The sequence below is a fragment of the Aspergillus campestris genome (assembly GCF_002847485.1).
Source record: "Aspergillus campestris IBT 28561 chromosome Unknown P168scaffold_2, whole genome shotgun sequence".
Lineage (NCBI taxonomy): Eukaryota > Fungi > Ascomycota > Eurotiomycetes > Eurotiales > Aspergillaceae > Aspergillus > Aspergillus campestris.
In genome coordinates this window covers 236630-264580 of record NW_020194337.1, presented here as the reverse complement: position 1 = coordinate 264580, position 27951 = coordinate 236630, and the positions used below count along the sequence as shown (strand labels likewise).

General features: G+C 54.1%; 8 protein-coding genes across 8 annotated transcripts; 2 read left to right on the top strand and 6 right to left on the bottom strand.

Annotated features, from left to right (window-relative positions):
- Positions 1–9: 9 nt before the first annotated feature.
- P168DRAFT_308946 (purine and uridine phosphorylase) lies at positions 10–3457 on the bottom strand (the record flags this gene model as incomplete). Its single annotated transcript, XM_024839248.1, has 14 exons — positions 10–198; positions 235–254; positions 285–377; positions 417–432; positions 466–531; positions 571–616; positions 650–677; positions 714–825; positions 859–879; positions 916–957; positions 994–1016; positions 1050–1507; positions 1579–2383; positions 2437–3457. 14 exons carry the CDS (start codon positions 3455–3457, stop codon positions 10–12), a joined length of 2940 nt encoding a protein of 979 aa, XP_024695580.1.
- A 766-nt stretch (positions 3458–4223) lies between these two features.
- On the bottom strand, positions 4224–5650 carry P168DRAFT_302000 (Tim17/Tim22/Tim23/Pmp24 family protein). Its single transcript, XM_024838606.1, has 6 exons — positions 5417–5650; positions 5249–5364; positions 5130–5156; positions 4863–5076; positions 4566–4789; positions 4224–4505 (listed from the first exon to the last, which is right to left on the bottom strand). The coding sequence occupies exons 1-6, from the start codon at positions 5429–5431 to the stop codon at positions 4448–4450; spliced, it is 654 nt and encodes a 217-aa protein (XP_024695579.1). The 5' UTR covers positions 5432–5650; the 3' UTR covers positions 4224–4447.
- Positions 5651–5862: 212 nt separating this feature from the next.
- On the bottom strand, positions 5863–11187 carry P168DRAFT_308945 (valine--tRNA ligase). The gene is made up of 7 exons (XM_024839247.1): positions 10862–11187; positions 10666–10779; positions 8544–10553; positions 8451–8476; positions 7569–8285; positions 7343–7347; positions 5863–7099 (listed from the first exon to the last, which is right to left on the bottom strand). Exons 1-7 carry the CDS (start codon positions 10890–10892, stop codon positions 6112–6114), a joined length of 3891 nt encoding a protein of 1296 aa, XP_024695578.1. The 5' UTR covers positions 10893–11187; the 3' UTR covers positions 5863–6111.
- Positions 11188–12578: 1391 nt separating this feature from the next.
- Positions 12579–13752, bottom strand: P168DRAFT_231081 (casein kinase II subunit alpha/alpha'; the record flags this gene model as incomplete). The annotated part of the gene is made up of 4 exons (XM_024833262.1): positions 12579–12671; positions 12726–13145; positions 13196–13569; positions 13638–13752. The coding sequence occupies 4 exons, from the start codon at positions 13750–13752 to the stop codon at positions 12579–12581; spliced, it is 1002 nt and encodes a 333-aa protein (XP_024695577.1).
- Positions 13753–14212: 460 nt separating this feature from the next.
- On the top strand, positions 14213–15241 carry P168DRAFT_315514 (ribonuclease P subunit p30 family protein; the record flags this gene model as incomplete). The annotated part of the gene is made up of 2 exons (XM_024839915.1): positions 14213–14288; positions 14373–15241. 2 exons carry the CDS (start codon positions 14213–14215, stop codon positions 15239–15241), a joined length of 945 nt encoding a protein of 314 aa, XP_024695576.1.
- A 1262-nt stretch (positions 15242–16503) lies between these two features.
- Positions 16504–20908, bottom strand: P168DRAFT_295029 (uncharacterized protein; the record flags this gene model as incomplete). The annotated part of the gene is made up of 3 exons (XM_024838007.1): positions 16504–17041; positions 17096–18507; positions 19796–20908. The coding sequence occupies 3 exons, from the start codon at positions 20906–20908 to the stop codon at positions 16504–16506; spliced, it is 3063 nt and encodes a 1020-aa protein (XP_024695575.1).
- Positions 20909–22838: 1930 nt separating this feature from the next.
- On the bottom strand, positions 22839–25668 carry hrdA (E3 ubiquitin-protein ligase HRD1). The gene is made up of 3 exons (XM_024836588.1): positions 25475–25668; positions 25302–25406; positions 22839–25243 (listed from the first exon to the last, which is right to left on the bottom strand). The coding sequence occupies exons 1-3, from the start codon at positions 25496–25498 to the stop codon at positions 23099–23101; spliced, it is 2274 nt and encodes a 757-aa protein (XP_024695574.1). The 5' UTR covers positions 25499–25668; the 3' UTR covers positions 22839–23098.
- Positions 25669–26105: 437 nt separating this feature from the next.
- Positions 26106–27786, top strand: P168DRAFT_230735 (putative MFS transporter; the record flags this gene model as incomplete). The annotated part of the gene is made up of 3 exons (XM_024833248.1): positions 26106–26357; positions 26416–26623; positions 26663–27786. The coding sequence occupies 3 exons, from the start codon at positions 26106–26108 to the stop codon at positions 27784–27786; spliced, it is 1584 nt and encodes a 527-aa protein (XP_024695573.1).
- Positions 27787–27951: the final 165 nt, after the last annotated feature.

Sequence of the window (27951 nt, the reverse complement as noted above, 5' to 3'; positions counted from 1 at the left end):
CTGCACAATTTACTTAAGGCCCTTAGCAGAAGCTGCCTGAAGAGTAGTGCCATATTCCCCCCCTTTGGCATTGATCTCCGCTCCGCTATCCAGTAGCATCTCCATAATATCCCTGTGGCCTTTAAAAGAAGCTGCCTGGAAAGCAGTGCCATACTCTCCTCCCTGTGCATTAGCATCAGCTCCGCTATTCAGTAGCATCTCCACAATATCCCTGTGGTCTTCAAAAGAAGCTACCTGGAGAGCAGTGCCATACTCTCCTCCCTGTACATTGGCATCAGCTCCACTATCTAGTAGTATCTTCACAATATCCCTGTGGCCTTCAAAAGAAGCTGCCTGGAGAGCAGTGCCATACACTCCTTCCTGTGCATTAGCATCAGCTCCGCTATTCAGTAGCATCTCCACAATATCTCTGTGACCTTTAAAAGAAGCTGTCTGGAGAGCAGTGCCATACTCTCCTTCCTGTACATTAGCATCAGCTCCGTGATCCAGTAGTATCTCTACAATGTCCCTGTGGCCTTCCAAAGAAGCTGCCTGGAGAGCAGTGCCATACTGTCCTCCTTGCGTATTCACATCAGCTCCGTTATCCAGTAGTATCTCCACAGTTTCCTTATTACCTCTATAACAAGCCGCCTGGAGGGCATTGCCATACCTTCCACCCTGGGCATCGACATCGACTTCTCTCTCCAATAACAATTTTGCAACATGTTGAAGACCTGATAGAGATATGTAGTACAGTGGAGATGCCAAAGGAAGTTGGAACAGGCCTTTAGTCCACCATTGCTTTGGGTCAAATAGGTCTCCCCAGACTGCGTATGCTTCCTTTTTCTCGAGAAGAAATTTAAGAATGCTTTCTCGGACCACTTCTTCAATCTCTACAGTCTTCGCATAATCCATCCAGTACTGCGCGGAGTATACCGATAGCGGAAACTGTATCGTGAGCTCATGGGCCGGACGACGCTGTTCCCCCAGATGCGATAAGTACGACAGGCAGACTCTTGTAATAGTTGCCTTTGCGTCTACTTCGTTGATGCTCGTCTGAAACAGTGCACCAACCTCGGCCATGTTCACTGGGAAGGTTGCTGCAATTCTTGTTGACACGAGATATTGCTGTACAGAGAAGTGCGCCAACTGAAGCACCGTCACATATTTTGGATCGTCGTATTCTAGATAGTCCTCCTCTGTCCTTACCACGAGGGTGATTAGACTTGGACATATTCTCATAATATCTCGGGGCTCTGGCATCCTATCTTCGGGATCAAACGGGATGTCCCCATCGGGGTCAACCACCAAAGCATCAACGACTTCTTCTATTGTGAGGGGTCGTTCCGAGTAAGTAAGGAATTGCAGAATCCTGATCGCATAATCTCGATAGATCTCGTCAATGTTGGCCAATATTCGACCGTACGTCTCCTCTAGCGTCTTTGGGAGAGACCTGAGCGACTCCCGGAGTTTTGGCAGATTCGGACACTTTTCCAGAATATCAAGTTGGCATGTAGCCCATCTGAACCTAAAGACAGAGTCAGCACTTCTAGACGAAGAAACCGTGTATAGAGCCATGAGTTCAAGATTGCATCTTACATTCCATCGGCTTTCCTCATAAGTTCCGTCTCAATCTCTTCTTGCACCTGTGGCCTCGAGCGCCACCTCTCAAATCCTCGATCATATTGAAGTCGGGCATGGACATATGCGCGAATGTCTTCGTCTACAGCACCATTTTGGATTGGAATGATATTGTCCTGGTGCATCCAGCGCCTAATTTCTGATTCAACATCCTCTTCTTTCCGACTGGTGGCGAGGACGGAACAACCGGAGTTTGCGAGACTTTCCATTAACAAAAAAAGATCGGGTCTTGCTCTGCATTCATCGAGAGCATCTAAAACGATCCGAATTTCTTCAACTCTCACAATCCGCAGGAATGTGGTGACAAGAGATTCGTATGACGGCTGTTGTCGGCCATTGTTGCAGGACAAACATAGCTTATCCAGCTCCTTCCGAGAATTCTCACATCGCGAATACAACTGTGAAATAAGAGAGCGGATGAGATTGTCACATGACTGCTTGTCGACATCGTTGAAATCGAAAAAGTAATAAAGAACATCATGAGTAGGTTTGAGTTGTTGAGTGAGGTGCTCTATCGTTGTCGCGCTCAGAACGGTCTTTCCGCAACCTGGAATCCCATGTAGCCAGAGGTTTTGACGCGTCCCAGATATCCACTCTCCGAATTGTGGGCTCTGGATAAACCAAGAACCCGTTCCTATGTGTCGCTCCTTGAGTGCTTTGCTCAGATTGACCGAGGGATCAGGGGGGCTAAGCCATTCGCATATCTTATTGTATTGATTATCTTGAGCGAGGCCTTCAACTTGATGAATCATTTGATCCACGTCTACAGGGCGGTCAGTATATAGGGTCTTTACTCATCTATCGCTGCTTACTGACCGTGTTCGGCTATTTTGACTTGCTTCACCTCATCCACAGGCATGTGGAAGAATAGCTCACGAGCATAGGCTGCTGCTGCTGCTGCCGCGTAACCGTGCCACCGATCATTCTTATGCGAGTCCGAATAGTCCGCGATACCTCGAATAACAAGGCAAGGGAAGTCGGCCAAAGCCCCGGCAGCCTCCATCTCAAAACAGAGGATACCATACTGCTTTGCTAGTTCGTCTCTCAGCTGGCCATGTCTGATCACTAGTTCCCCGGCGGCAATCGTCCCCCTATGTACCACGAGTTGTTCGGCTTGATCGGATATGCTGTCTTCATCATCGCTGTAATTATCGCTGTCGTCAGCGTGACGATCCACAATGAAGTCCGATTCGCATCCACACTTCCGGCAGGAAGCATTCGGGTCACGGTGGACATAATCTGCTTTGAACAGGCGGTCCTGTTCAACCCCAGGAAATTTATATATCCGCAGTCGCTTAAGACCGGTGTTGATACGCAAAAGGTGATTGAGAACCGGATCCTCCGGCGCAATTGCACGCCTTATGTCCATTTCTCGAGCGGCATTGAGTAATACTGCTGGCGGCGGAGCCAGGTAGCCGGTGTGTCGAAACTGGCCGACTTGGGCTTTGCCGTGATCGTATTGGATTACCCCTGAGTGCTCGCCTACCGGTTGGCTGACGACCACATGTCCCAGATGAATGTCTCCCTGTTCAGACTTGGTCGGTACGCCACCGCCTATGCCGACCAGCACACCGAATCTGAGCTGCGGGAAGGTGTTTCTCATCTGCGTCGCGACGACGGCCGCAGGGTTATTGCCAGGGGTGTGGAGGCCAGCAATCACAACGTTATGCCCGTTGATGCTTCCAAGCGTGTAGACATTGTGGTCACTGGGCGGCTGTGGCAGACGTTCATGTTCACTGTCCAACATGACTATTGCAGCGGTCTGCTCGACAACAAGAGGGCAGATCCAAGCCACAGTATAATCATCATGTGTAAGTCGGGGTTTATCAGATGACATGACGAGACAGTCGTTTTGCTAAAAGGAGGTTCGTATATATAGATTTTTTTTTTGTTTTGTTTCTTTCTTAGTAGATGATTGATATTGGTATGGTTGTTGATCACAGCAGTGAGGTGAGGAGACCAAAAGTTTTCAACAAGAGCGGGGCTGTGAGAAGGACGAGCTGACTAGCAGTCACGAGCTAGTGTGGACATGTCGTGGGGGTTTTGCAATAGGCTGATCAGGCTGAACATTTAGTGTGCTCACAGCCTTCTATTTATTCGCTCGGGCTTAATACAGCCTGATATGGTGTTGTGGGAAAGAAGTAGCACTCGGCTACAAAGGACATCACGACCCGTTTACGTTCTGTGAGTAATTGCGGCACGTTATACTGCGGAGGGCACCGGGGTCGGTCAAATGTAATGACTGGTCTTCTAAGATGCGGTGGATTGTTTGGGATGTCAATCAGGTCAAGCCCTATACCAAGTGCTGGTCCAGCATTTCGGCGCAGGGCTGGACCTAACTGATATGCCCAACATATACTGTCACTGGTTGGATATAAAACATGTGCATCGGTCCGGTCACGTTTGGGGTTGAGCATCGTGTGATAGTTAGTAGGGTCCAAAGACAAGTTTCCCATGCAGACTAGGAAATGCAGTGTTAAGCGGCTCTCACCTACTCTGGTGTATATTGGTGGTAAACAGAAAGCGGCACACGAGAAACCAAGCCAGAGATATCGGACATCAACCCATGTATGACACCTGCGGCACCGAAGGCAACAAGCCAAGTCCATTCGTCATGAATAATAGATACAAGAGGAGCCAGGGAAACATAGACAAGAAGAAAAAGACCAAAACCATGAGAATACTATATGCACCAACTCTATACGCCGTGGAAATCAAGAAAAAGACGCGGGCCCAGCCGTAGGGAAGGAGGGGGAAATGAGCGGGACGGAAGGAACGATGGGTGGATGGGTGGGGAAAGGGCATGGGAATATAACGGGAAGGTAGTCTATTTGTTGTGAATGAGGAGGTTACGGAAGGAGTCCCAGTGGTCGGAGTCGGCGTAGCTAGGATTGTTAGTCGACTATCTTGATATATAAGGAGAGAATAAATGGGGAAAGACTTACATGTAAACCATGCTGCTTCGGAGACTCGACATGAGGGTTTCGGGATACCAGCGGAAGATGTACATGACGAAGGCCCAGCTGAGCGAGGCAAACACCGGCCAGGCATTATTCTGGATCTGCGTCCGCGAGTCGGGGGTGATGAGGGAGGAGAGGGGGTGCATGTTGGGCTGGACGGAGAGTTTTCCAGCGGCCAGAACCACGCGCGCAAACACGTAGATGACGATCTGTGGTCATTGTCAGTTGATGATTCCCTATTTCGAGAGAACTGCCATTAGCAAAAGAAAGCTGGATACATACCTGCTGCGTAACACTAGTCTTGTGTCGTCCAAACACAGCATAACCTCCCAGCGCGCCTGCGAAGAAGGTGTCATACCGGCCCTCTTTCCCAGCACCGGCGGGGTTCAGATAGCGCAGAGCTAGCATCACACTCTTGTAGATGAAGGCAAAGGTTGCTAGGTTGCGAGCATGTTGGCGGGTCGCCTTTAAGACGAGTTTGGTTTTCTCGCGGATACTGCAGCGGGGATCAGTCGGGTGTGGAGAGTAATGCGACAGAAGCGTTCTTACGTTCCGGAGCGGAAGAGGAAGATCATCCTGTTGGAGACAAGTATCGGAGGTTAGTATCATCCATTCAACAATTATTCGATCAACAACTCCTTCATCCCCTCGGTAGAGAAGCAACGTACACCAAGGCATGCGGAAAGCGCACTTTGGCGCCATAAATGGCGCCATTTCGGACACCCTTGAGGAGCGACAAGAGGGGCGCAAGATCCGGGTTCTGGACCAAGGTGTCCAGATGAGACTATACAGAACCTTAGAAAACCAATCTAGAGTATCAAGAACACAGCACATACCACAAGAGCATCCATGGTGTCTCGTTGTGTGGGACCTCGGTAGACCGGCTGGGAGCGAACAAGCGGGTTGGAGGTTGACTTCACCGGCGGAGATCTCCCGGGGCGCTGAGGATCATAGGTTGAGCGGAATGTGATCGGGGAAGAAAAGAACAGACAGAAACTAAGAATAGATAGAAGTCGTCGAGCTATTAGTGTCAGGATTGCGTTGAGATAGCCGGGGGAGGGGGATGTGGAGTATCCGCGTTGAACTCCGTACGGTGGAAAGTCCCTCGGCATGTGCGTCGGCGCAAAACGTCATGTCACGTGTTGTATAGACCATCTGCCGGGATAGCATCATTTGCGATATAACAAGGGATTACCACACAGCTATAAGATATATCATGACATTTTTGTCTTCGTTACGTGACACTATATTCGATGCGATACTTACAAATAGTACAGGCAAGGGAACAGTCAGACCAATCCGGATAAATGCCGGCAACTTTTCGTAGCAGATAGAATAGATCTATACACAGTAAGGTACCCAGAAGACGGTCGAATCTCTGGTTCATCGCAGGGAAGGAAGAAGAAAAAAACTATATCAAACCACCGGGAAACGCCTCGTGCAGAATGGGAAATAGAATCAGACAATGCACACGTTATATCCGAGCCAAGGGACCACCACCCATCATCTCGTCCACCGAACTCTCCCCAACTCATGCGGTTCTCGCCCTCTTGTGTCCCTCATCCTCCGAAATCTCCTCATCATCATCGACATCCATCATCTCGGCATCCTCCTCATCCGACTCCATCCCCGCGCGCCGCTTCAGACCCTTCATCTTGCGGGTCTGCAAGCCGCCCAGATCCTGCTTCGCCAGATGCACCCGGCCGACCTTGTCACCGATCGAGTCGACGCTGATGTTCTTCTTCATCTTGATGTCCTCGTTCGGCCGCTTGCCCTGCTTCATAGCCTCCTTCATGAGGTCGCGAGTCGGCTCATGCAGACGGCCGACCTTAAAGTCAAACTTGGGCCCGAACTCATCCAGCTCCACCCGCGGCAGCTTGTGACCGCTGCGCTTCGTGCGGATCTTGAACCACCGCAGGTGAATCACGGGCGCCAGACCCTCCGTCGGCTCATCAGCCGCCAGCATAAGCGCATACTGCAGCCCCTCAGCGTCGATCTTCTCCGACGTCTCGCCCTTAAACATATCCACAAACATGCTCTTCAGCATCTGATGCGGCGCAGACGTCTGGTCGTCCCACGCACTCCCGGAGTAAATCATCAGAGGCCGCATGCCGACGCCAACCTCCATACTCAAGCTGTTCATAGCGGGGTTCTCCTCGCCATCCGGACGAGGCAGCAGCATCAGCTCCGCCATGTCCAGCACCTTGGCGTTGAAGATGCGCGCCAGCGTCACCGAGTTAGGCCGCTTCTTCGAGCTGCTCCCGAACACCACCACGCCGCACTCGTTCTTGTCGGCCAGGAATTCGAGACTCTCGGTGTTCTCGAACGGGTGGATGTTCTCGTTCTTCTTGTGGAAGAGAACCGAGTTCGGCCGCGTCAGCGAGTGGAAGGTCTTCAGGACGGTTTGCAGAGGGCCTGGGCATTTCGATCCGTGCAGCAGCAGGGTGCGCTTCGGCGGTTCGACTTGCTGGGGCTCTTTGGCTTTGAGCAGCCGCGCGGTGCGCGGGTTCTTAGGTTTTCTGTATCGCAGATTTCATTAGTATCCTGTTTTATAGAATATAGGAGTGCAAGGGGTAAAGACATACACTTCTCTGAGCATCTTGGCAAGTTTCTGGTAGTGTGATTTGAACCTGCGTCGTTGGCTGCTTGTCGCGGTAAAATTGGGTGAGAAAAGAAGGGAAGAAAAAAAGTTTGGCGGTCAGGGCTTGGCACCGCTTATCGATAAGCCGACCCTCACGGCAGTATCCAGGTCCACACTTTACATATACTAGAACACAAGTTCAAATTTATTCTGATAGTTTAAGAAGTAACAGCATTATGGGTTTATTGGTTTTGTCTGTCTTGGAAGTGCTATATGCATAATATTCTAAGAAAAAACGGGGAAATTCTTTACTCCAGACGCAGCTTCTCGAACTCGCGAATCTGCTCCTCCAACTGAGCCGCCTCGATCTCGGCATTGCGAAGCTTCTGCTCCTCCATTTGGCGCACCTCGGGCTTAGCCTTCGACTGCCACGCGGGAGAGCCGATGAGACCCTGCTGGCGGCGCACAACGTCGAGGGAGCGATCCAGGCTCGCCTTGGCCTTCTCCTCCTGCTCGAGGGCGACCTCCTTGGACACGCGGAGGTAGACAGACGCCTGGGTGTTGACGGGGGCGACGACGCATCCGGCCGGACGGGTCGGGTTGTCAGGGCCCCGAACGGTGAGCTCACCGAGGGTCTTGCCACCCAGGGACTTAATGCTCGTGATCTCGTCGCAGACGGCCTTGTAGCTGGCCTCGTCGTAGGTCGAGATGACGATGTCACCCTTGGTCTTGATCTCGTACGAAGCCAGGATCGAGCGGATGGCCTTGGAGGTGTTCAGGATGAGCTCGTAGGCCGCTTCAGCCTCGGGGTTGTGGAACGAGGTGTCGAACTCGGGGAACTTGGCCTTCATGATCGAGATGGTCTTGTCGTCGGGACGGCGGGGCAGACGCTGCCACAGCTCCTCAGTGAGGAAGGGCATGATGGGGTGGATCAGGGCCAGCGCGCCCTCGAGGGCCGTGTAGAGCGTCTGCTTGGCCGACTCCTGCGTCTCGGCGGAGGCGTCGGGCGACAGCAGGTACTTCGAGTTCTCGATGAAGACATCGCACAGCTGCGCGTACCAGTACTGGTAGATGACGACGGCAGAGTTGTTGAAATCGCGCGACTCCAGAGACGCGTTGACCTCCTTGGCGGCGTTCGTGAACTTGTGCAGAATCCAGCGCTCGGAAAGCGACTCGTGTCCGGTCTTCGTGGGGGTGGCCTGCGGCTTGAAGTCGTCACCCAGCTTGCCGAGAACGAACTTGGTAGCCTGGTAGATCTTGTTGCAGAAACGGCGGTAGCCGTGAATGACCTGGATGTCAAAGGCGATATCACCACCTAAAATGCGTCGGTTAGAAAATCCCTAGGAAGGTCAAACAGCGGAGTCGGGAAAAGATAAACTTACCACCAGTGGTGTAAGACACCAGGGCAAAGCGCAAAGCATCAGCACCACACTCAGGGATACCCTTGGGGAACGCCTTCTTCTGGTACTTGGTGGCAGTGGCAACCTCCTTGTCGGCAAGGTTACCGGTGAGAAGTTTGGCGTGGAGGTCGTTGATGGCAATGCCCTCCATAACGTCCAGAGGGTCAATCACGTTACCCAGAGACTTGGACATCTTCCGGCCCTCGGAGTCACGGATCAAAGAGTGGCAGTACACCTCCTTGAAAGGAATCTTGCCGGTCATCTTGATACCCAGCATGATCATACGGGCAACCCAGAAGAACAGGATATCCCAACCGGTCTCGAGGACGGTGGTAGGGTAGAGGTTCTCCAGGTCGTGGGTCTGACGGGGCCAACCCAGGGTCGAGAAAGGCCACAATCCGGAAGAGAACCAGGTGTCGAGGACGTCAGGGTCGCGCTCCAGAGAGAACTTCTTGCCGGGGAACTTGGCCTCGGCCTTCGTCCGGGCCTCGTCCTCAGTACGGCCAGTGACCCAGTAGTTGCCATCACTCTCGTCGGTATCCTCGCCCTCGATCTTCACGAGGTAGGCCGGGGCCTGGTGACCCCACCAAAGCTGTCTGGACAGACACCAGTCGTTGATGTTGTGCATCCAGCGGAAGTAGCTCTTCTCGGCAGATTCGGGCTTGATCTTGATCTCGCCGTCCTCGACGGCCTTGATGGCGGGCTCGGCCAGATCCTTCATCTTCATCCACCACTGGGGCTTGAGGATGGGTTCGATGACATCGTTGGACTTGGCACAGCGGGGGATCTTCATGGGGTTGTTCTCCCACTTGACGTACAAACCCCTCTCCTTCAGCATCTCGATCACCTTGTAACGGGCATCGAAGCGCTTCATTCCGGCGAAGGGACCGGCCTGCTTGTTGAAGGTACCGTCGTCGTTCATGACAGAGATAGAGGCGAGGTTGTGGGCCTTTCCACGGTTGAAATCGTTGAAATCGTGAGCGGGGGTGATCTTCACGGCACCGGTACCGAACTCGGGGTCGACATCGGGGTCGGCGACGATGGGCATCAACCGGTCAATGAAGGGGTGGCGGGCGTTCTTGCCGATCAGGTGCTGATAACGCTTGTCGTCGGGGTGGACGGCGATACCGGTATCGCCAATCATGGTTTCGGGACGGGTGGTGGCAATCTCGATTCTCTCCTTGCTCCCGTCGACCTCATAGCAGAAGTGCGTCAGGACACCGAACTCGACCTTCCGCTCGTAGCCCGGCACATCCAACAGGGTGCGTCCCTCGACCTCCTTGTTCTCCACCTCCAGGTTGGACAGCGACGTGTTCAGCGCCACACACCAGTTGACCAGGCGGTTGGCGCGATAGATGATGCCCTCTTCGTGGAGGCGGACGAAGGTCTCGGTAACGGCAGCGGACAGGTTGGGATCCATCGTGAAGGCCTCACGGGACCAGTCCATCGAACCACCGACTCTCTGCAGGGCGTTCTTGATGTTGGCATGGTACTCATGCTTCCAGGCCCACACACGATCCGTGAACTCCTTACGGCCGAGGTCGTGACGGGTCTTCTGCTCCTTCTTCCAGAGCATCTTCTCGACAACGCTCTGCGTGGAGATACCGGCGTGGTCCATACCCGGGAGCCACAGGGTCGTCTTGCCCCTCATGCGCTCCCAGCGGATCATGGTGTCTTGGAGGGCGTTGGTCAAGGCGTGACCCATGTGGAGGGAGCCGGTCACGTTGGGGGGAGGGATGGGGATGACGAAGGCACCCTCGGGCTTGACCTTGTTGTCGGAGCCGAATTCGGGCTTGAACAGCCCGCGCTCCTCCCACCACTCATACCGTCCGGTCTCGATGGTCCTCGGGTCGTAGGCGTCGGTGGTCTTTTCCTTCTCGACCTTGTTGGGCTTCTTCTCGGCCTTGGGGGCAGCGGGCTTGGCCGCAGCAGCCTTGGCCTTCTTCTCGGCGAACTTCTTCGCCTTCTCGGCCTTTTTGCGCTCCTTCTCCACTGATATCGCACTCAGTATTAGTAAAAGGGAAGAAGAAAAAGGTTCATGCGTCTCAATATCAAAGTCCATCCATGCGCCAAGGGCCTGGATACAAGGTAACAAAGGACATACAATCTTTCTCGGACTTCACCTTCGGAGGCGCAGCAACAGCATCGGCGTTCTGGTTTCTCGTCTGGTCATCGGCCTGAGGGGGAGGGCTCACGACGGGAGCCGCGGGCTCGCCAGCTATAAAAAGATCACGACATTAGCCTGAGGCCCAACATAAGACAGTAACATCCACACCAACGAAAGGAAAAGGAATACATACTCGGATTCTGGGGGGCAGAGGATTGAGCCATTCTGGAAAATGAACGGTAAGTCGGAGGAGGAAGTCTCCAGGGCGCCGATCGCGCCACGAGTTGTCGGATAAGTATCTTGACAGCGGGGTGAGTCAGACCGCGATAGAGCGAGCGAGAGAGAACGAAGGAGGGGGAGGGGCGGTTGTTGTGCGAATGCGGGCAACTAAATTATTTCCTGCCGCAAAGTAAAAGACCGGAACGATTCAGCGAATGAAACGGCGACGTTGGGTGGTGGTGGTGGAGAATTGGCTGGAGGGTCTTGCAACTCTGGTTCTCGTACCGTGGAGGGACTAGGTTAGGCTGGTAGTCAGGCTAACATAGTCCTGTGATATTTGAGGAGATTGAGTGGACTGTGTTGGCCGTTGAAGGTCGATCTCCGTCTCTTGGGGATCTCTGTTGTCTTCAGTCTTTGATTCTATTCATCTTTGCAGCTTTTCCGGCGAGGAAGAAAACACCCATGTCACGTGCTGTATCGATACGGATAAGGATGGCTTATCTTATCGGCCGTCGAGCCCTAACATCCTCACTCCAGAGCCAGGTACGCCAGCTCCTAGCCAGGATGTCGAGTACTTGAATGGTGGAGGCGTGGAGAGCCTGCTAGACCCTTTTTGCAACAGTTAGGTACTATACATATGCTGTATAGTCAGCATCTCAAGGTAAGATCCCTCTGTACTCTGTACTGACGAACCTTCCAACGGCGGATCACCAGAATCTTCCTCTTGCATATCAAATCTATTCTCGCATTGGATTTGGGTCCAAGGGTAAGGGTAAAAGGACTACAAGGGAACCAATTCAGAATACTGAGTCTGACATTCGTACCCCACCCCCGTGTCATGCCACACGTGGTTATGCTTTATGCTCAGTGAGCCTAACACCAATCGATTGTTGTTGCGTTGCCGTGTGCTGCTCTTGACGATGGAGATGTCCCTGTATGACCACTACTAGCAATCACTGTTGAATATAATGAAACCTTCTGTCTATCTGGCCTCCTAACCAAGGCAGTTGCCGAGTGGGATCTATCTCACAAAGCATTGTTCATCCCTTCAAAAGAAAGCAGACCGTCACGCCCTTCAATCACTGATCAAGTATGGTTTGTTCACAGGCAATGGTATTGGAAATAGAATAGTCATAGGCATAAACTTGAATGCAAAACATGGACAGAAACAACAGACAAGAGAAAGAAAGAAAAAGGAACACGAGGGCAAAATGTAAAGCAGACAAACAAGCAAGATCCCATCAACACCAGTCCAACATGACACGGGGAGAGAGAAATTGGGAATAGAAAAGGACAGAGAGAGGCTGGCTGTGTGGTTACGCAGAATTAAACAGGAAGGAAGCTAGCTCACTACCGTCACACGCGGCACGCGGAGGAATCAAGCTGAGAGGGACGGTAGCCAACTGATTAGGTGTAAGTCATCTGTTCATCATCGTCGTCGCTGTCGATATGCCATAAATCATTCTCCACGCCCTTTCGATCGTACCGGCCTAAAACAACCAGAGATATGGCAGTACCTTATCTTTTTTTGTCTTTTTCTTATTCTGGTTTTTCTATTTCAGGCCCCCTGTTTCAACGTGGAACCACATAAACCATGCGAATCAAGTCATCCAGATTGCCAGGCGCGGAGAGCAATGCACTTAGAAAGTTCGGGAACATGAGAGGATATGGTTCGTTTCGACGGTTCGAGCTTACGCTGACGTCGCGTTGTTCCTCCGTGCTTCGGTGGTCCGGACGACCTCAAAGAACGGGTGGGCCATGGCTTCCTGGGCGGTCAGACGCTCCTACACAAGTGGTCAGTTATCTTGAAATCAGCGAATGGAAAAATGAGAACATACCGCATGGTCATAGCGCAAGAGCTTGTCCAAGAAGTCAATGGCCTCCTCGCTGACGAACCGCTGGTTTTCAGCGTTGATGAAGCTATGCCAGGCCTTGCGGGGGAAGCGCGAGAGGATCTCATCGTATTGGGGATCCAGCTCGATCTCGTACTTGTCCAAGTACTCAAACAGCTCCTCGGTACCCAGGACCTTGGCAATCTTGACCAGCTGGTCGGAGTTGCTGTTGCCGTGGAAGAAGGGCTCTTTGCGGAAAATCATAGAGGCGAACATGGCTCCCAGGGACCACATGTCGAGCGAATAGTCGTACTCCTGGAAATCCACCAGCAGTTCAGGGCCCTTGAAGTAGCGCGACGCGACTCGGACATTGTACTCGGTGCCTTTGTGGTAGAACTCAGCCAGTCCCCAATCGATCAAACGAAGCTATATGCGCATTAGCCTGTGTCACAATCCGATGAAACCAGAAAACCAACCTTGCGCTTCTCGTGGTCGATCATGACATTATGCGGCTTGACATCTCGGTGCATGATACCCTTGCTGTGGCAGAAGTCCAGGGCCTTCAGCAGCTCAAAGACGTAGAAGCGAACATCGTAGTCGGTAAACCGCGGGTAGAGGGTGCGGAAGTCGGTGTTGTTGACATATTCAAAGACCAGACTCGGCGTTTTGCTCTGACTGTCCCGGACCACATCCAACAAAGCCACCACGTTGGGACCGCCTGCCAGGTTCTGCAGGATCTTGATCTCTCGCTTAATCTTCTTCTTCTTGACCGGCTTAAGGACCTTGATGACACATTTCTGGTAGTTGACGACGTTGATGCCTTCGAAGACTTCCGAGTACTTTCCACGGCCTGGGGAGAAACTGTTAGCATGCGGGGCCCTCGTCCTATCATCGAGCGAAGGGAAATGACTGCCTTACCGATCTTACGGACCACCTCGTAGTTCTCCAGAACCCCCCAGGAAATGTTCACACTGTCATAGTCCCAGTATGACCGGGGCATGCGGTCGTTGACATCGGAGTAAACGCGCGCCATGGTAACGGCGGTTGACAATGGAGATCTGGTCGACAATGACTTCCCAACGACGGCGGGGTAGGGCTGAGGGGTGGCACAGACCGGTGCAGAGGAATGGAAGGATTGAGACAAAAAGAGGACCGACAACCGCAGCTGCAAGACTAGGGGGGAACCAAGCCTGTCCGAACAGTGCAGCCGTGCTATCGTCCGAGAGCAGCGATCAGCCAAGATGAAATCTGGGCAGGCAATTCTTATACGCAGATGATGATCGGGCGAACTTCCCAGCATTAATTTCGGCTCCGCCTTTGCACCGGTCACGTGGTGAGATATCCTGCTTAGGTCAGTCGGGCCGGAAAGATGTTGATGCGGGAGATTTTCAATTTCCTTTCTCGGACAGCTTCATCTGTATCTATAATTCTGTATACCTCTAGATCACAATCAGTGGAGATCGTCGTCCTTTTTAATCAACCCTTTGGTCAACATGTTCTATGATCTCAACGTCCCGTACAGCCCGGATGATCCCGAGATCTCCCACACTCTAAATTTCCTAGCAGAACGTATGTCATTTTCCCCTCTCCCCTCACAAGACCAGCCGACCTGCAAAAATGCCCGACCACATGAGACGCTGACCTGACTCCTAGTGGGTTACACAACGGTCGCTCTATCCCAAACCATCGCGGGCAAACTGCCCACCGATCTCTCACCACCGCCGACACCCGCGAACACCCCCAAGGGCCTGACACTCCTGACCCGCCTGAACCTGACCTTTTCCGACCCCGCGCAGAACCAGCGGCTCAACAACCTGGCGCAGGTCTATGACCTCGTCGCGGTCCGCCCCACCAACGAGAAATGCCTCCTGAACGCGTGCACCAACCTCGACTGCGATGTGATCTCGCTGGACCTCTCCGTGAGACACCCGTACCACTTCAAGTTCAAGATGCTCTCCGCCGCCATCGCACGTGGGATCCGTCTTGAGATCTGCTACGGCCCGGGCGTCACGGGGAGCGGGCCCGACGCGCGACGGAACCTCATCGGCAATGCGATGTCCTTGATTCGTGCGACGCGTGGTCGCGGCATTATCGTCTCGAGCGAGGCTAAGCGGGCGTTGGGGGTGCGCGCGCCGTGGGATGTGATCAATTTGACGTGTGTTTGGGGCTTGTCACAGGAGCGGGGGAAGGAGGCGATCTGCGAAGAGGCGAGGAAGACGACGGCGCTGGCTAAGCTGAAGCGCACGAGCTGGCGCGGGATCGTGGATGTCGTGGACGGGGGAAAAACTGTCGAACGGAAGGGCAACGCGCAGAAGGGTCAGAAGGCTGCGGGTAAACAGAAAGGCGCACCGGTCGAGAACAACGGCGATGGATTGAAAAGAAAGGCGTCTGTTGGCGCGGACACTACCACCGATGAGCCGGAGAAGGCTCTGTCTAAACGGGAATTGAAGCGTCGGGCCAAGAAGGCACGCTTAGCATTGGGGGAACCGGAAGGCGGCTCGGAGACTCCCGCTGCTGGCTAATCGCACTTAGTTGAAAGGCCGATTATACATGGACCAGCTTGCACTAGCTGCTTCCGTCCTGCATTTGAGTCGCTGGAATAAGCCCCAATGCAGCGTGGCCGTGATCGTCAACCGGTGCACAAGCTATCCACCAGTATGACGTTCTGAGGCTCACCACACCCTAATCACACCTGAACGTCAGGAATGCATAGGTAGAGCGAGCTATCTAGGTCCCTCGTCTGGGATGGCCTTACCAACAGACAAGACCACCTGCACACAACTTGAAGTCTAAATCGACTCTTGAAGGCATGAGCCGGCTACTTACCGCCGTGGTATTGAGTTTCATACCTGTCTGCCTTGCATTTACAGCCTATCAGATCTAGACTCGCAGACCATCAACAGGTCACCTCGCATGCTAGATCTCAAGGCGATCCGCATGCGATGGCAACAATTATGACAGAACCTGTTAGCGATTACCTACCTACTTTGGCAATATATATGGTATATCTAGCTGCAAGTCTACTTTGTTGTTATATTCTACATACCTAGGATAGTGGGCAGTCGCCAATGCTTCCGTACCTAGTAAACCCGGTGCAATTTCCACCTCGCACAGCACTCTGCCCACAGTGGTATCGTTGTCACTAGCCTTATATTCAAGGCCAGAACTCAACCGAGTACTTTATCAACACAGCTTCATCAACACAGCTATAGACACAGCTACGATATAGACATAGTTACGTAGGATATAGATCCATATAGCTCCCTGGTATAGGATATTGAATGAGTTAGAAGTAAAGAATAATCTGTTTGCATCATATCTCATATCCACAAATACACTAATAAGAGAAAGAGAAAGAAAGAAAGAAAAAGCGAACAGATGAATCAGGACATCAAGGTATGGATGGATATCTCTATCCCTGGAGAGAGAGAGAGAGAAAGGAAACCATGAAGGTGAATAAAAGGAGTAGTAAAAAGAATAAAAGATAAATAGATAAAGGATGAATAAGTAGAATAGAAAGGAATAAGAAGAAGAGAAAAAGAAAAAGAAAAAAAAAGTAAAAGAAGAGTATGCAAACCCCAGGCATCCTCCATTCTCCCTTTCTCCACCCATTTCCTAGAACATGCCTACCAAGCCACTCAAACAACCGTAAGATAGACAGATAAAACACTCATGGGAATAAAAAAAACCAGACCGTTGAAAGAACCACCCCATGCTTTTCACAGCTCAATCAAACCCCATCAAACACAAAAGGAAGAAGACGAGAGGAGGGGGGAAAAGAAGGCTAAACCTCCTCCCCAACCTCCACCAAAACCCTCAAATCCCCATCCATCCAATCAACACTACTAGCCGACAGCAGCGCAATAGTCCACTCGCCATCGTTATGCACCGTCGTAAGCCCGTCCGGCAGCCACACCTTGAATTTCCACGGCGGGGTGGAAGACGCCCATGTTGCTGGGTCGAGGGCGGAAGACGAGTCGGATGAAGGAGGGGGAGGGGGAAGGCCGGGTAATTGGCCGCCGAAGCGGCGGGCGATGAGCTGGCGCGTTGTTTCGAGGTCGGGGCAGTGGCCTGCGGGGAGGTCGAAGCGGGGGAGGGTGCGTTTGCCGTTTTGGAGGATGTTGAGGCGGAGGGAGATGGGGTACGTATTGTTGTTGGTGTTGGAGGTGTTGGCGTTAGAGGTGGAGGTGGCGGGGTTTGGGGGGAGGGGTGGGAAAGACTGGGGATGGGAAAGGTTATGGGTTGATGAGGAGACTTCGTCTTTGGGGGTGGACAGGCTATCGCGGATGATGCGCGAGATGTCGCGGATGACGCTGCTCGCACTGGGGACGGGTTAGTAATGTCGTCAAAGGGTTGGAAAAGAGAGAGAAACGTACAATTCGTTTCGGGTTGGCCGATTAGACCCCCCAATCCTCCACCGTAAATCAGCCGTGGCGTGGGAATCCAAGATGCGGCCGACATTGTCGTCCTCGCACGGCGTGGGACAGTCGGCGCCGCCATGATGGTAGACCTGATAATGGCTGTCCACGGCGGCGACGAGCCCGCGCCAGTCCGGTGGCTGCAGACCAGACAGCTGCCACAGGTGGTCCAGCTCGTAGTTCTGATTGTAAAAGTCGTACGACTTGGACACCGTGTTCCAGTCGGTGGGATACCCCTGGAGCAGGAGGTCCGTCAATCCCACCTCCAGTGGGTGGTGTGAAGGGGGCTCCATCTGAGTGTAGGACGAGGCCGACATGGGCGGCTGGCTGGGCGGGTACTCATCATGCAGATCGTGCTGCGTGTGTATCTGCAGATGGTCGTCGCCGCCAAAGCGCGATGTACTCGGGCTGTTGAAATTCGGAAGACTGTCTTCGGTCTTGCGTCGTCGTCGCTCCTCGCCGCCGCCCTTTCTCGTCTCGACGGCGTACTGCCGTTGGCGCTCGTTGGTCACCATCCGTCGCAGTAGGGGTATCACCAGGGTGATGATCTTCTGCTGGTCCCGCGGCCAGATATAAGTCCTCGGACCCATGCCCTCGTTGACGACGTTCTCTCCGAAGAAGCGCTCGCCGTGGCCCTCGCCTTCGAGGAATTGGCGCACGCAGTTCCACAGCCGGAGCTTGACCATCTCCGTGTCGCCCTTGCCTCGCTGGCCGACGCATTCCCGCCGCTCCGGGTACTTGTCATCGAGCATGTAGCCCTTAGCAGCAGCCTGCAAGTGGAGGAAGTTCTCCGGCGACAGCTCCAGCGAGGAAAAGAGCTTCGACATAGGAGGACGGGTGCATTTCTTGTTCGCCGCAGACCCCTTATTGCTAGACGGCTGTCGGAAGAGCGCCGCAGCCGAATGCAAGCCAATAGAGCGTGCGTCAGCCAGCGTCTGGATCGGGGCAGCCCGAATCTCCAACCCATCTCCGCCATAGTGGTGAGAATGCTGCTGCTGATGTTGTTGCTGTTGTTGGTGCTGGTGCTGCGACGGCGTCCCCGCAAGACCCGCACCCGAGGAACCAGCCGTCAGCGCCGGGTCCAGCGGCTCCTCATTCCTCTTTCTTTTCTTCGTAGCCGTCCGCGTTAACCCGGTCGACTGACCCGTCTGCTCAGAACCCGGTCCCCGCAACTGTCTCCCAGCACCCATACTGGTCCCAAAGTTCGCGTCCCCGAACCCGTCATCGTCGATGTGTATCTCCGGCCCGTATCCATCCAGATGATGCTGGTGTCCTGTCGCGCCTGCGGCCGCGGCGACCGCCGCGGCAGCCGCCCACTCCGAGACATCCTGGCCGGCCGCAGCCGTCGCGGCTTCTACCAAGCCAGCGAGCTGATTCTCGTTCGGCGCATATCCCCCAGCGGCCATGTGGGTGTTCGAATCGACATTGGATGCGGCGGTTGTATGATTCGTCGAGAAATCCGGAGCCGAAGTGGTCGGGGGATGCTGGCCGTTGGAGCCTGAGGCCGATGTCATTGTTGGTGGTTAGATGTTGGTAAGGCGATTGCTCCGAGGCGAGCCAAACAAGCCGGGATCGTGTGGGGTTGGCGAAGCGAAACTGGAAAGTGTGTGTGTATGTGGTGGCAGTCGACGGGGTATTTCCGTAGAATGATCCGAACCTGACCGCCGAATATGGTCGTGACGGCCGTAGGAAAATCCCAGAATATCACCAGAGTCAGCGACAATCCGCGAAACGCAAGCTCACTCGCGCCGTAAGGATGTCCGTAGCGAAATCAAACGCGATGAGCGGCGTCGCGCAGAGCTTCCAAAGCCCGATCGGGGAGCCTGTCGTCGTCCAGCAAGGGACACAGGGGAGTAAAAACACAGGACCGTTGGGTCAATCGGCCCCGTCACGTCCAGGACAGGAGGCGCAACAGTGCAGGAAGCTGGTCAACAAGACCACGAGAGCACATGGGAAGCTCTGAGCTTCCAATCTTCAAGAGCAAGCTAAGTCGCGTCGAGATTCGCGATAGATGGAGCCGATATGGTCGCGGGTCCAGATGACGCTGTTTGTGTGGTTTGAAGGAACGGCAGACAGTGCAAACTCTGCAGGGCTGGAAGTTGGGGGTTTATCCGGTGGATTATCCGGTACTAACATGGTAAGATATTCCGAGTCCTTACTAACGCCTAAATCTCCAGGCTACACATTAGAACATATATAATCATGTCTACAAAGTACAGAATAGAATACAGAATACAGAATACAGACTGATAAATATCATCACATGATCCAATTTGGAACCTGCCAAAATATGACGCTATGCGATCTGCATGAGCAAATGGTATCCACGCATTCGAAAACATTCAACCGGATATCAAACATCCAACACCGACCCCGAAGCCATAGTCAAAAGACAAAAAGAATCCACAAGAACCAAACACGTCGGGGAATACCCAGCAAGGACAGCCTGCGATCCCACGGGACGATCAAAATGGGAAATATCCACACGAAAATAGATAATAATAAAAAAAAATAATGGCGGCGATCAACGTGCCCACTGGCCTAGAAGCCGTCTCCCTCCTTCCAGGGCCGCCCCGCTTCGTGAGCGCGCGCTTGCGGGTCCTCTCCCCGGATGGTGGCGTTGCGGAAAGTCTCCTCGATCAGCAGTTCCTGATCGACGATCTGCTTCTCGAGCTCGACGTCCTGCCCCGGCTCGGGGATCCGGAGTTCGCTCATCTCGCCCAGATCGCCGTTCATGCGTTCGATCTCGATGAGCTCGGCGTCGGTGCGCCAGTCCTTGAGCTGGTCCTCGATCTCGTTGCGGCGGTCGCCGAGGCCGCGGAAGTCGTGGTACTCGTTCTCGCCGCCGAAGCAGATACCGTAGGCGTCGCAGTAGCAGACGTGCTCCTTGGGGCAGACGACGTTCTCGCCCGTGAAGACGACATGCCACAGGTACTCCCAGACGCGGCCGGAGATGTAGTCGCTCAGCTCGGTGCGGAGGACCCAGTCGCGGTAGTAGACGAAGCGAGCCTTGGGGATGGAGAGGATGCGCTCGCGCGAGACGGCGAATTGGGCGCAGCAGGGCTGGGCCAGGACATCGGGGATGGGGTCGTCGGGGAAGATCTCGCCCCAGGAGCGAGCCAGCATGGTCTCCTCCTGCTTGGATTCGTTCTCCTCCATGGCGCCCGGGTGCAGCCAGTCGGGGCAGCCGGGCCCCCAACTGCAGCGCAGGTTCATGTAGCCCTCGCGCACGATGCGGGCGGGGTTGAGGCGGGCTAGCATGTCGGCGGCGTCACCGTTGAACAGGTCGTCATTGTGCCAGGCGAACTGGTGGGAATGCATGAAGGCGATGATGTCGGGGAGGCGGTCGTAGTGCTCGATGATGTAGCTGAGGTAGACCATGACTTCGTGGCCTTTATTTTTGGGCGGGTGCAGCGGGGCGGCCGGATCGTCGACGACGTAGACGGCGGACTGCCATCCGGGGATGCCGTCACCCATCCACGACACATCCTCCTCTTGGGTCTTCGGGACGACCAGCATCTTGGAGTAGGGCACCCCGGGGGGTTTGGGCACGCCGGGGATGTAGTGCGGTCGCGGGGCGTACGGTTGTCGGACGAGGTGGTCATCTGGGGAGCTAATATTCCAGCGTCCGGAGGCGGGATTGACGAGCTCGCCCAGGCCAACCTTCTGGGGCATATACTGCCATTCTCGCGAGAGACTCCGGACGGTATAGAGGAAGATGCAGAGGAAGGCTAGGCCGAGGAAGGGGATTGCGCGCCGGGAGGAAATCATGGACGTAACGGGTGGGAGATATGGGAATAGAAAGATGGATAAAGATAGAGATAGGTATCGAAGAGAGAGATGAAGTGAAGTGAATGATACAAATCAAAGAGAAAAGATAGGTTAAGAGGAGGAGAGGAGGTTGGTGTACCGCGACAGGAGAACGATGATCCTGCGATCCTGAGGATGATGGCGCAGTGACGGAATGAGCCTTAACTCTCCGACCTGCTCCACGGTCGAATTACGCGATCCTGATGCGATTTAAAGTATCGATCGGTCGCCAGGACCCGTGATATTCAGCGATATTTAGCAATTAATCAGGTAGATCGAATTCACTGGGCCAAGGGGGAGGGGAAAGACGCAGATACAAGGACACAGCCAGGATGTCGGTGTTCAATCATGGAAGCGCTGTAAAACGAGGAGAGAATGAAAAGACACGGTCCCGCAAGAGGAAATCAATTCCACGGGAGAAGAGGAAGGGAGAGAGAGTAAGTATTGAAGTAAGAGAGAGAGGTAGAGAAAGATAAAAATATGGTGGTGAGGAATGGTTTAAATTGCAGCCCAGGGACCACGGTCGGAGACCGAGTGGAGCATGGAGTGGAGCCGGTTGTCAACCAGTCTAGTGCGTCTACGTCTTGGATGACGACGAGAAGGAAGAGGATTCAGGAGGAGGTATGAGATCATGGATCAGGAACATCTCTAGACACCGGTGGTAAGATGAATCATGGTGACATTGAGAGAAGTCGAAGAGAAAGATGTATTATCCAGTATCCATACAGGTACAGTCAGTCAGTCAGTCAGCTAGTCAGCGATGGATCGGTTTGAGGAAGATGAAACATCTGCTCCCCGCACTAATCCTGACTACTCGACTCTACTAAGCTGAATGTATCTAAAAAGGTACACTGGCACTCTCACACAAGAAAAATATAGCTAGATGGCAAGAATTCTGGCATAAATACCACAAGCAAAGAATAAAGATCAGAACAGGAGAAGAAGGGATTCTATATAATACAAGAGGTTAGCATTGATTTGAGAGAGCTGCTATTGATGTACTTGATTATATATATCTTGAAAACTTGCAGGAATCGATTAGTGAGAAATACATATCTTATATAATACGAATCAATTCTTCTTGGTAGATAGTAAGAATAGTTACCAGCTTACTATACATAAATATAATCAGAAAAGACTTGTAGCACAGTGACTAATTATCCCATCTGTACCCACTGTTATACACGCCCAGCTATACGGAATAGATAACCTGGACGCTGCCAACGCGTCTCTGCTGCATTGATGAAAACAGTTGGGAGTTGATTCAATCTTCTACTCTGCACTTCAACAATTGGATTATTCTCATGCACTTATCCTAGTGATACAGCGGGGATGAAACAATCACAAGCTGCAAGCACAATCACCCGGTCCACTTTAAGCTTTTGAAAAAAAACCGTCTCTTTGTCCTTGGGATTCTGCAACATTCTCTTGGCATCGAGATGTTGGTTGTTAGGGGCGTGGATAGAGTAAAACGCAGCGAATGGTAGCTTTGCTTCATTATAGGGTTAGGTTAGATACTTTGGAGCCCCTGTCCACTGGAGTACGGTGGACGTGGCTAGTTTATCCCGGGCTTTTTTGGTCTGATTATGGGACAGTGTAGCTCATAACGAGGGCAGGAGTTTTACAAATTCATAAATCAATTAGTTGGTCTCTTCTATATCTAGTATCCACAATCATCCATCCACCCGCTTTCAAAGAGATTTCCAACAGGGGGGGGGGGGGGGGATAACTAGACCTATCACGCCGACTAAGCAGGGAAACATTGTTGAGCCCGATTTAGGTCTGGTCCATACTCTCTTACCATAAGAAAACAGAATACTGTGGATATGGATATATTGTATAATATCAACGGCACTCTTCATACTCATGAACCACAGACAGTTCCAGCGCCAGTCAGTAGACGAGAGCACCTCCAAAGGCCAGGCAAGACCAGCGCGGAAGAGGAAGATTTTACAAAATCATAGATAAATTAGGCCCGTCAGCTAGATGGCAAGGATTGCTAACATGCAGGTAGCCTGGGTATGAATGAATATTTTCCGACTCGCTAATAGAACGCCCATGAAGCAAAATATCCCAAATACACAAGGGGGAACGGGAGAAGAGAAGAGGGTTATAATCCAAATGCCAATAAAAAGAATACAAACACTTCTGTCATGTCTCTTCGTCTGCCGCTTCCTCGACCGTGGCTACTCGGGTCTTCCCTTTGGAGGAGGATTCTGAGTCCTCGTCTTCTCCTGCAGCCTGCCCGTCCACCCCGGCGGATGACTCTGCTGGCGGCGGGGATGCTGGCGCGGTCGACGACCCGACGGGCCCCGTGGGGTTCCCAAAGTTCCATTGGGGCACCGTCGACGGCGGGGATGCGGCCGTTGTTGGGGTAGGATCGGGAACCCGTTCGTCATCCTCGTGCGCCGGAGGCGCATGGGCTGACGGGCTCGGACCGTCGTCCGGGGCTTGTGCCGGAGCACCCGTTGTAGGAACTGTCGGGGTCGCAGGGACCGTCGGAGTCGCGGGCTCAGTGCCCCGCACTCCCGTCAACCCCGGTGCCTGAGCGTCGGTTGCGTGGAGCGGGAGAAGCGACCACCCCGGGGGAAGACTGAGCCCCTCGGGCAGTCGAGCGTCGTTGGCCGTCATCGCGGGAGCGCGCGGGTCGGACGCGAACTGACGATGCAGGGCAACGGGCGACGTGGCGGACGAGGCCGCGGAGGCAGTCGGGATTGGAATACCCGGGGGGTTCGACGGGGTAGCGGGCAGGTTCCGAAGGCGCTGGAGTTCCGACTGCAGCAGTCGGACCAGATGCAGCTGGTCCACCGTGACCCGGAGGTTGTTGATCTCCTGCACGATCTGCTGCTCCATCTGCTGGAGATGGTTCTGCATGTCCGCGGTACTAGCCGCGGACGGCTGTGGTGCCTGTGGCGGAGGAAGGGCCTGGCCCGGGGCTGGGGCCGGAGGTCGCCCAAATCCAAAGCCGAAACCGATCTGTCTCGCACCAGGAGGAGCATTGGCGTTCGCCAACGCTCCCGGGGCGTTCCCCTGGCGAATCTGCTGGTGTAGATTGTGGAAAACGTCCCCTCTCCCAGCCCCGAAGCCGATGCGGATGGGCCCAAACTGAAACACGCGGGCGCGAGGTAGTCCATCGGCGGGTCCATTACGGCCCTGAGGTTGGTTGTTTCCGCCTTGCTGCGGGCCAAGACCGCCACCCTCCTGGGCGCCGTGGGGGCGCGGCGGGGGTATGACCGGGCGTCGACAGGTGGGGCAGTTCTGCTGTCGTTCGAGCCAGCTCCGGAGGCAAACAAAGTGTAGAATGTGACCACAAGGCAGCTTCTTGGGTCGGAGCCGCTCGGGTATCCGGGGCCGGGCGCCGCCCGCCGGTGGCTGCCACGGGGTCATTTCTTCGCGACAGATGATGCAGACTTCCTCCCGGGCCACCTCCTCGGCGGTGGCGTCCGGATAGCGCTCGTTCATGTCCCGTGTCGCATTCCGGTAGCGGATGAAATCCATGATGCGGCGCGCGAAGGAGCGGATGGTGACGACGACGTCGCGGAGGATATGGATGGGCAAGCCATAGAAGGTGAACAGAATGGCAAAGAAGGTGAGGTAGACGGTCAGCTTCAGAAAGTCCGTAGCCAGGTCGAGGTAGAAGATCCAGCGGCCTTTCTCCTCCCAGCCCGGAATGTCCAGTTCCATCTCGTTGATTTCCTCGTCCGGGGGCAACGTGGGGGATGGCTCCCCTCTCAAAGCCTGTTGGCGCACGGCTTCCGCCCTCGCTTCCCGGATCTCCTGACGCCGCTCCTCGATCCGAGCCTTCTTCTGCTGGTTGTTGATGTAGATTTCGACTAAGGTGATGGAGTACCGGGCGGCCGTGGAGGTGGAGAGGATGGTGAGCACAGCGAACTCAAAACCAAACATGACCATCATGTCCGGTCGCGCCTGTTCCAGCACCGTCTGGACACAGTATTTCAGCATCAGGGAGTTGAACGCGACGGACAGCAGCAGCGAGGTGGCCAGTCTGGCGTGGAACCATCGGGGATTAGGTGGCGGCTGTTGTTCCACAAACTCGACGCGGCCCTCTCCGATCCAGCCCCAGACCTTCCCGGCCAACAGGCAGACGAACATGACCAAAAACCAGCCACCCATTTCTCCACGGAAGATGGTCATGGCCAAACATGTTTCCGTCACGGCGAACCACGCCTTCTCGTACAACTGTTCAGTCTCGATGGGTCGGAGGGGTCCGTAGAGGAGACGTTGGAGCCAGAAGAGTAGAAATCCGACGGCGAGTAGGGATACATTCGTCAGGATCTGAACAGATCATTAGCGATTATAAGTTCACTGCGACCCCATCCTAGGGAAGACTCACCATAAGATTTGCGCTACTCTGGGACAGATAGACACAAGCGGCGTAGAAGTTGGCCCGTTGATGCAGCGCCTTAAGAAACACACCCGAGGCCAGAGCCACCGAGGCCTATGGCAGAGCGTCAATCTGGGGGTTCCTTTCCTCCATGACCGAAAGGGGATCCATCAGCCACTTACCCCAGCGTAGGCGGCTAATCTCATGGCCACAAGGGGAGATATGTGGGCAACCAGCCCGAGCTCATGGACAAGATGACCAAATCAGAACAATCACCTCAGCGGGACATTGAGAACCAACGGGTGTCCCGAAGAGAAATGGACGGAAATCGTACGTCAAGCAGACCGTTGAGGAAGATGATCTTGTCCGGTAGAATCGCGTGGTCAATTGCGGCGCGGAGTAAGTTTAAGGTAAGGACAGCTAAACTAATCCGGTCTTACGTCAGCGGGCCACTCCGTACTTTTACCCCATACAAATACCTGGTACTTCTTCACTACTCCATATTGTGGGGATAATACTGGGTTGAGACTCCTGATTTTACTAATTACCAGACAGAAGAACAATGCTTTGGTCTATGCGACATCATCCAGGCGCCTCCCTCCACATAACAGCTAATTGCCATTCTACAAACGTTGTCGATCTGAGGCCCACTGATTCGCCCACGTGACCGCGTCGTACAGAGGGGCATCAAGGCGTCCACATCATCGTCATCATTCCACTTCTTACAACCCACTTTCTATTGAACAGACCAGAATATATCAATTGATCGGGATCTTCAACCGCAGTGGTGACCGGTATGCGGTCATTGATCTGATGGCTTCTCAACCGCCATTGTTTACGGCGACCCGCGCCCAGACACTCACCTACCTACTAGGCGTCTGTCCATTCTCCATCGCCTTCCTTGTCTTCATCAATTCCTCTGTCTCCTTTGTCGTCACTGAGTTGATTGGCATTCACGAGGGTCAGGGTGATGTCGTGGGAACGCTAGGGTTTGCGGATGAGCTGCTCGCGCTGGCGGCTTGCCCGCTGTGGGGAGTTCTGTCGGACCGCATTGGGGTCCGCTATGTAAGCTTCTACTGCGCCGTTTCTATCCTAGGGACGGTCTCTGATCGTGTCGATGTAGGTCTGTACCGTGGGATACGCCATTGTGGCTCTGTCGCTGGTCTTGTTCGTCCAGGCCGTGAATGTCTACCCCCAGCTTCTCCTGGGACGGCTTCTGTTCAGCTTAGGAGCCTCGGCGGTGTCGACCATGGTGACGGCGGTCTTGCCAGCTGTCACAGACCGGTCGATGCCCGTGCGACAAGATTCTAACTCGGACACTGATCACACTAGTGACGAGCCGGCGCCGTCCGAACCGGACGCCCGTAAAGGTGCGCCCGCGTCCCGGCTGGCCGGGTTTGTTGGCATGTGCGCTGGCTGTGGAGCACTTGTGGCCTTGGTGGTCTTCTTGCCCCTTCCAGCCCGGCTCCAGCAGTCAGGACTGTCGCCACCGCAGTCGATCCAATGCAGCTACTACCTGGTCGCGGCGGTGGCCGTGGTGGTCAGCATCGGTTCTCTGATTGGCCTGAAGGATCTCCCCGGTGAGGAACACAAGGGATGGGGTTCATTGTGGTCGACAGCCGACGACCCTGCGCACACGGGAGAAGGCAAGCCACATCTACCGTGTCTCGGAGAATTGAGCACGGCAGTCGCGTTGGGATTCCACAATCGGGACATCTTCATCGGGTATCTGGGCGGGTTCGTAGCACGCGCCTCGTCCGTCGGGATCTCGTTGTTTATTCCCCTTGCGGTCAATCACTACTACCTTACCTCGGGCCTATGCCACGACGACTCCGCAGGCAGTCCCGGTGACATCAAACGGTCGTGTCCGCGCGCCTACGTGCTGGCGTCCATCTTGACCGGGGTCTCCCAGCTGGTCGCACTCATTGTCGCTCCGGCCATGGGATACCTCTCGGAGAAATCCCGGCGGTACCATCTCCCACTGCTGACGGCCTGCTTCGCGGGAGCGATCAGCTTTACTGCGTTTGCGCTCTTACCCAGTCCCGAATACAAGGGGCAGAACGGAACCGCCGCCGTGTTTCTGATCATGGGCTTGATGGGCATCAGCCAGATCGGCGCGATTGTCTGCAGTTTAGCCGTACTCAGCAACGGTATCCTGCAGGTGACGGGGCCCACCGAACCCGAGCATGCCAACCCCACGGGGAGCGACCCGAGTGATCCGCCGAACGAGCAGCGCCCGCTGTTGGCGAGACCCGCGCCACCCCAGTCGCGCCGGCTGTCGCACCTGAAGGGGTCCATCGCCGGGGTCTACTCCTTGTACGGCGGTGCCGGGATACTGCTGCTGACAAAGGTCGGCGGGCTGCTGTTCGACGTGCTCTCCTCAGGGGCGCCGTTCTACATCCTAGCCGGCTTCAACGGGGTGTTATTCCTAGCCGGAGTCACCAGCGGACTCCTCGGCAGTTCAAAGTGGCTGAGGGGATCGCATATCGCTTAAAATTTCCTCGATCGCAGCCTCCAAATAAAACTACTCTCTTGTCCAACCAAAGATGCGCACCAAGTTCTGCAGACCAGCGCACGCGAATGGCCGGCTAATAGTCCCTCGTAGCATAACGCCACCCGACCAAAATAACCAGCCCAAACCACGCTAAAAGCCTGAAAT

Bases quoted from the DNA above. Each gene is read 5' to 3' on its own strand.
- hrdA (XM_024836588.1), bottom strand. From the start codon at position 25,498: ATGAGATTAGCCGCCTACGCTGGG. The intron at 25,407-25,474 runs GTAAGTGGCTGA...GCTCTGCCATAG, and splicing joins GATTAGCCGCCTACGCTGGG to GCCTCGGTGGCTCTGGCCTC. The intron at 25,244-25,301 runs GTGAGTCTTCCC...TGATCTGTTCAG, and splicing joins AGAGTAGCGCAAATCTTATG to ATCCTGACGAATGTATCCCT.
- P168DRAFT_308945 (XM_024839247.1), bottom strand. From the start codon at position 10,892: ATGGCTCAATCCTCTGCCCCCCAGAATCCGA. The intron at 8,477-8,543 runs GTAAGTTTATCT...GACGCATTTTAG, and splicing joins GGTGTCTTACACCACTGGTG to GTGGTGATATCGCCTTTGAC. The intron at 8,286-8,450 runs GTCATTCACGGC...AACGCCGCCAAG, and splicing joins ATATCGCCTTTGACATCCAG to GAGGTCAACGCGTCTCTGGA.
- P168DRAFT_302000 (XM_024838606.1), bottom strand. The intron at 5,077-5,129 runs GTAAGAACGCTT...TCCCCGCTGCAG, and splicing joins TTCCTCTTCCGCTCCGGAAC to TATCCGCGAGAAAACCAAAC. The intron at 4,506-4,565 runs GTAAGTCTTTCC...TAACAATCCTAG, and splicing joins CGAAGCAGCATGGTTTACAT to CTACGCCGACTCCGACCACT.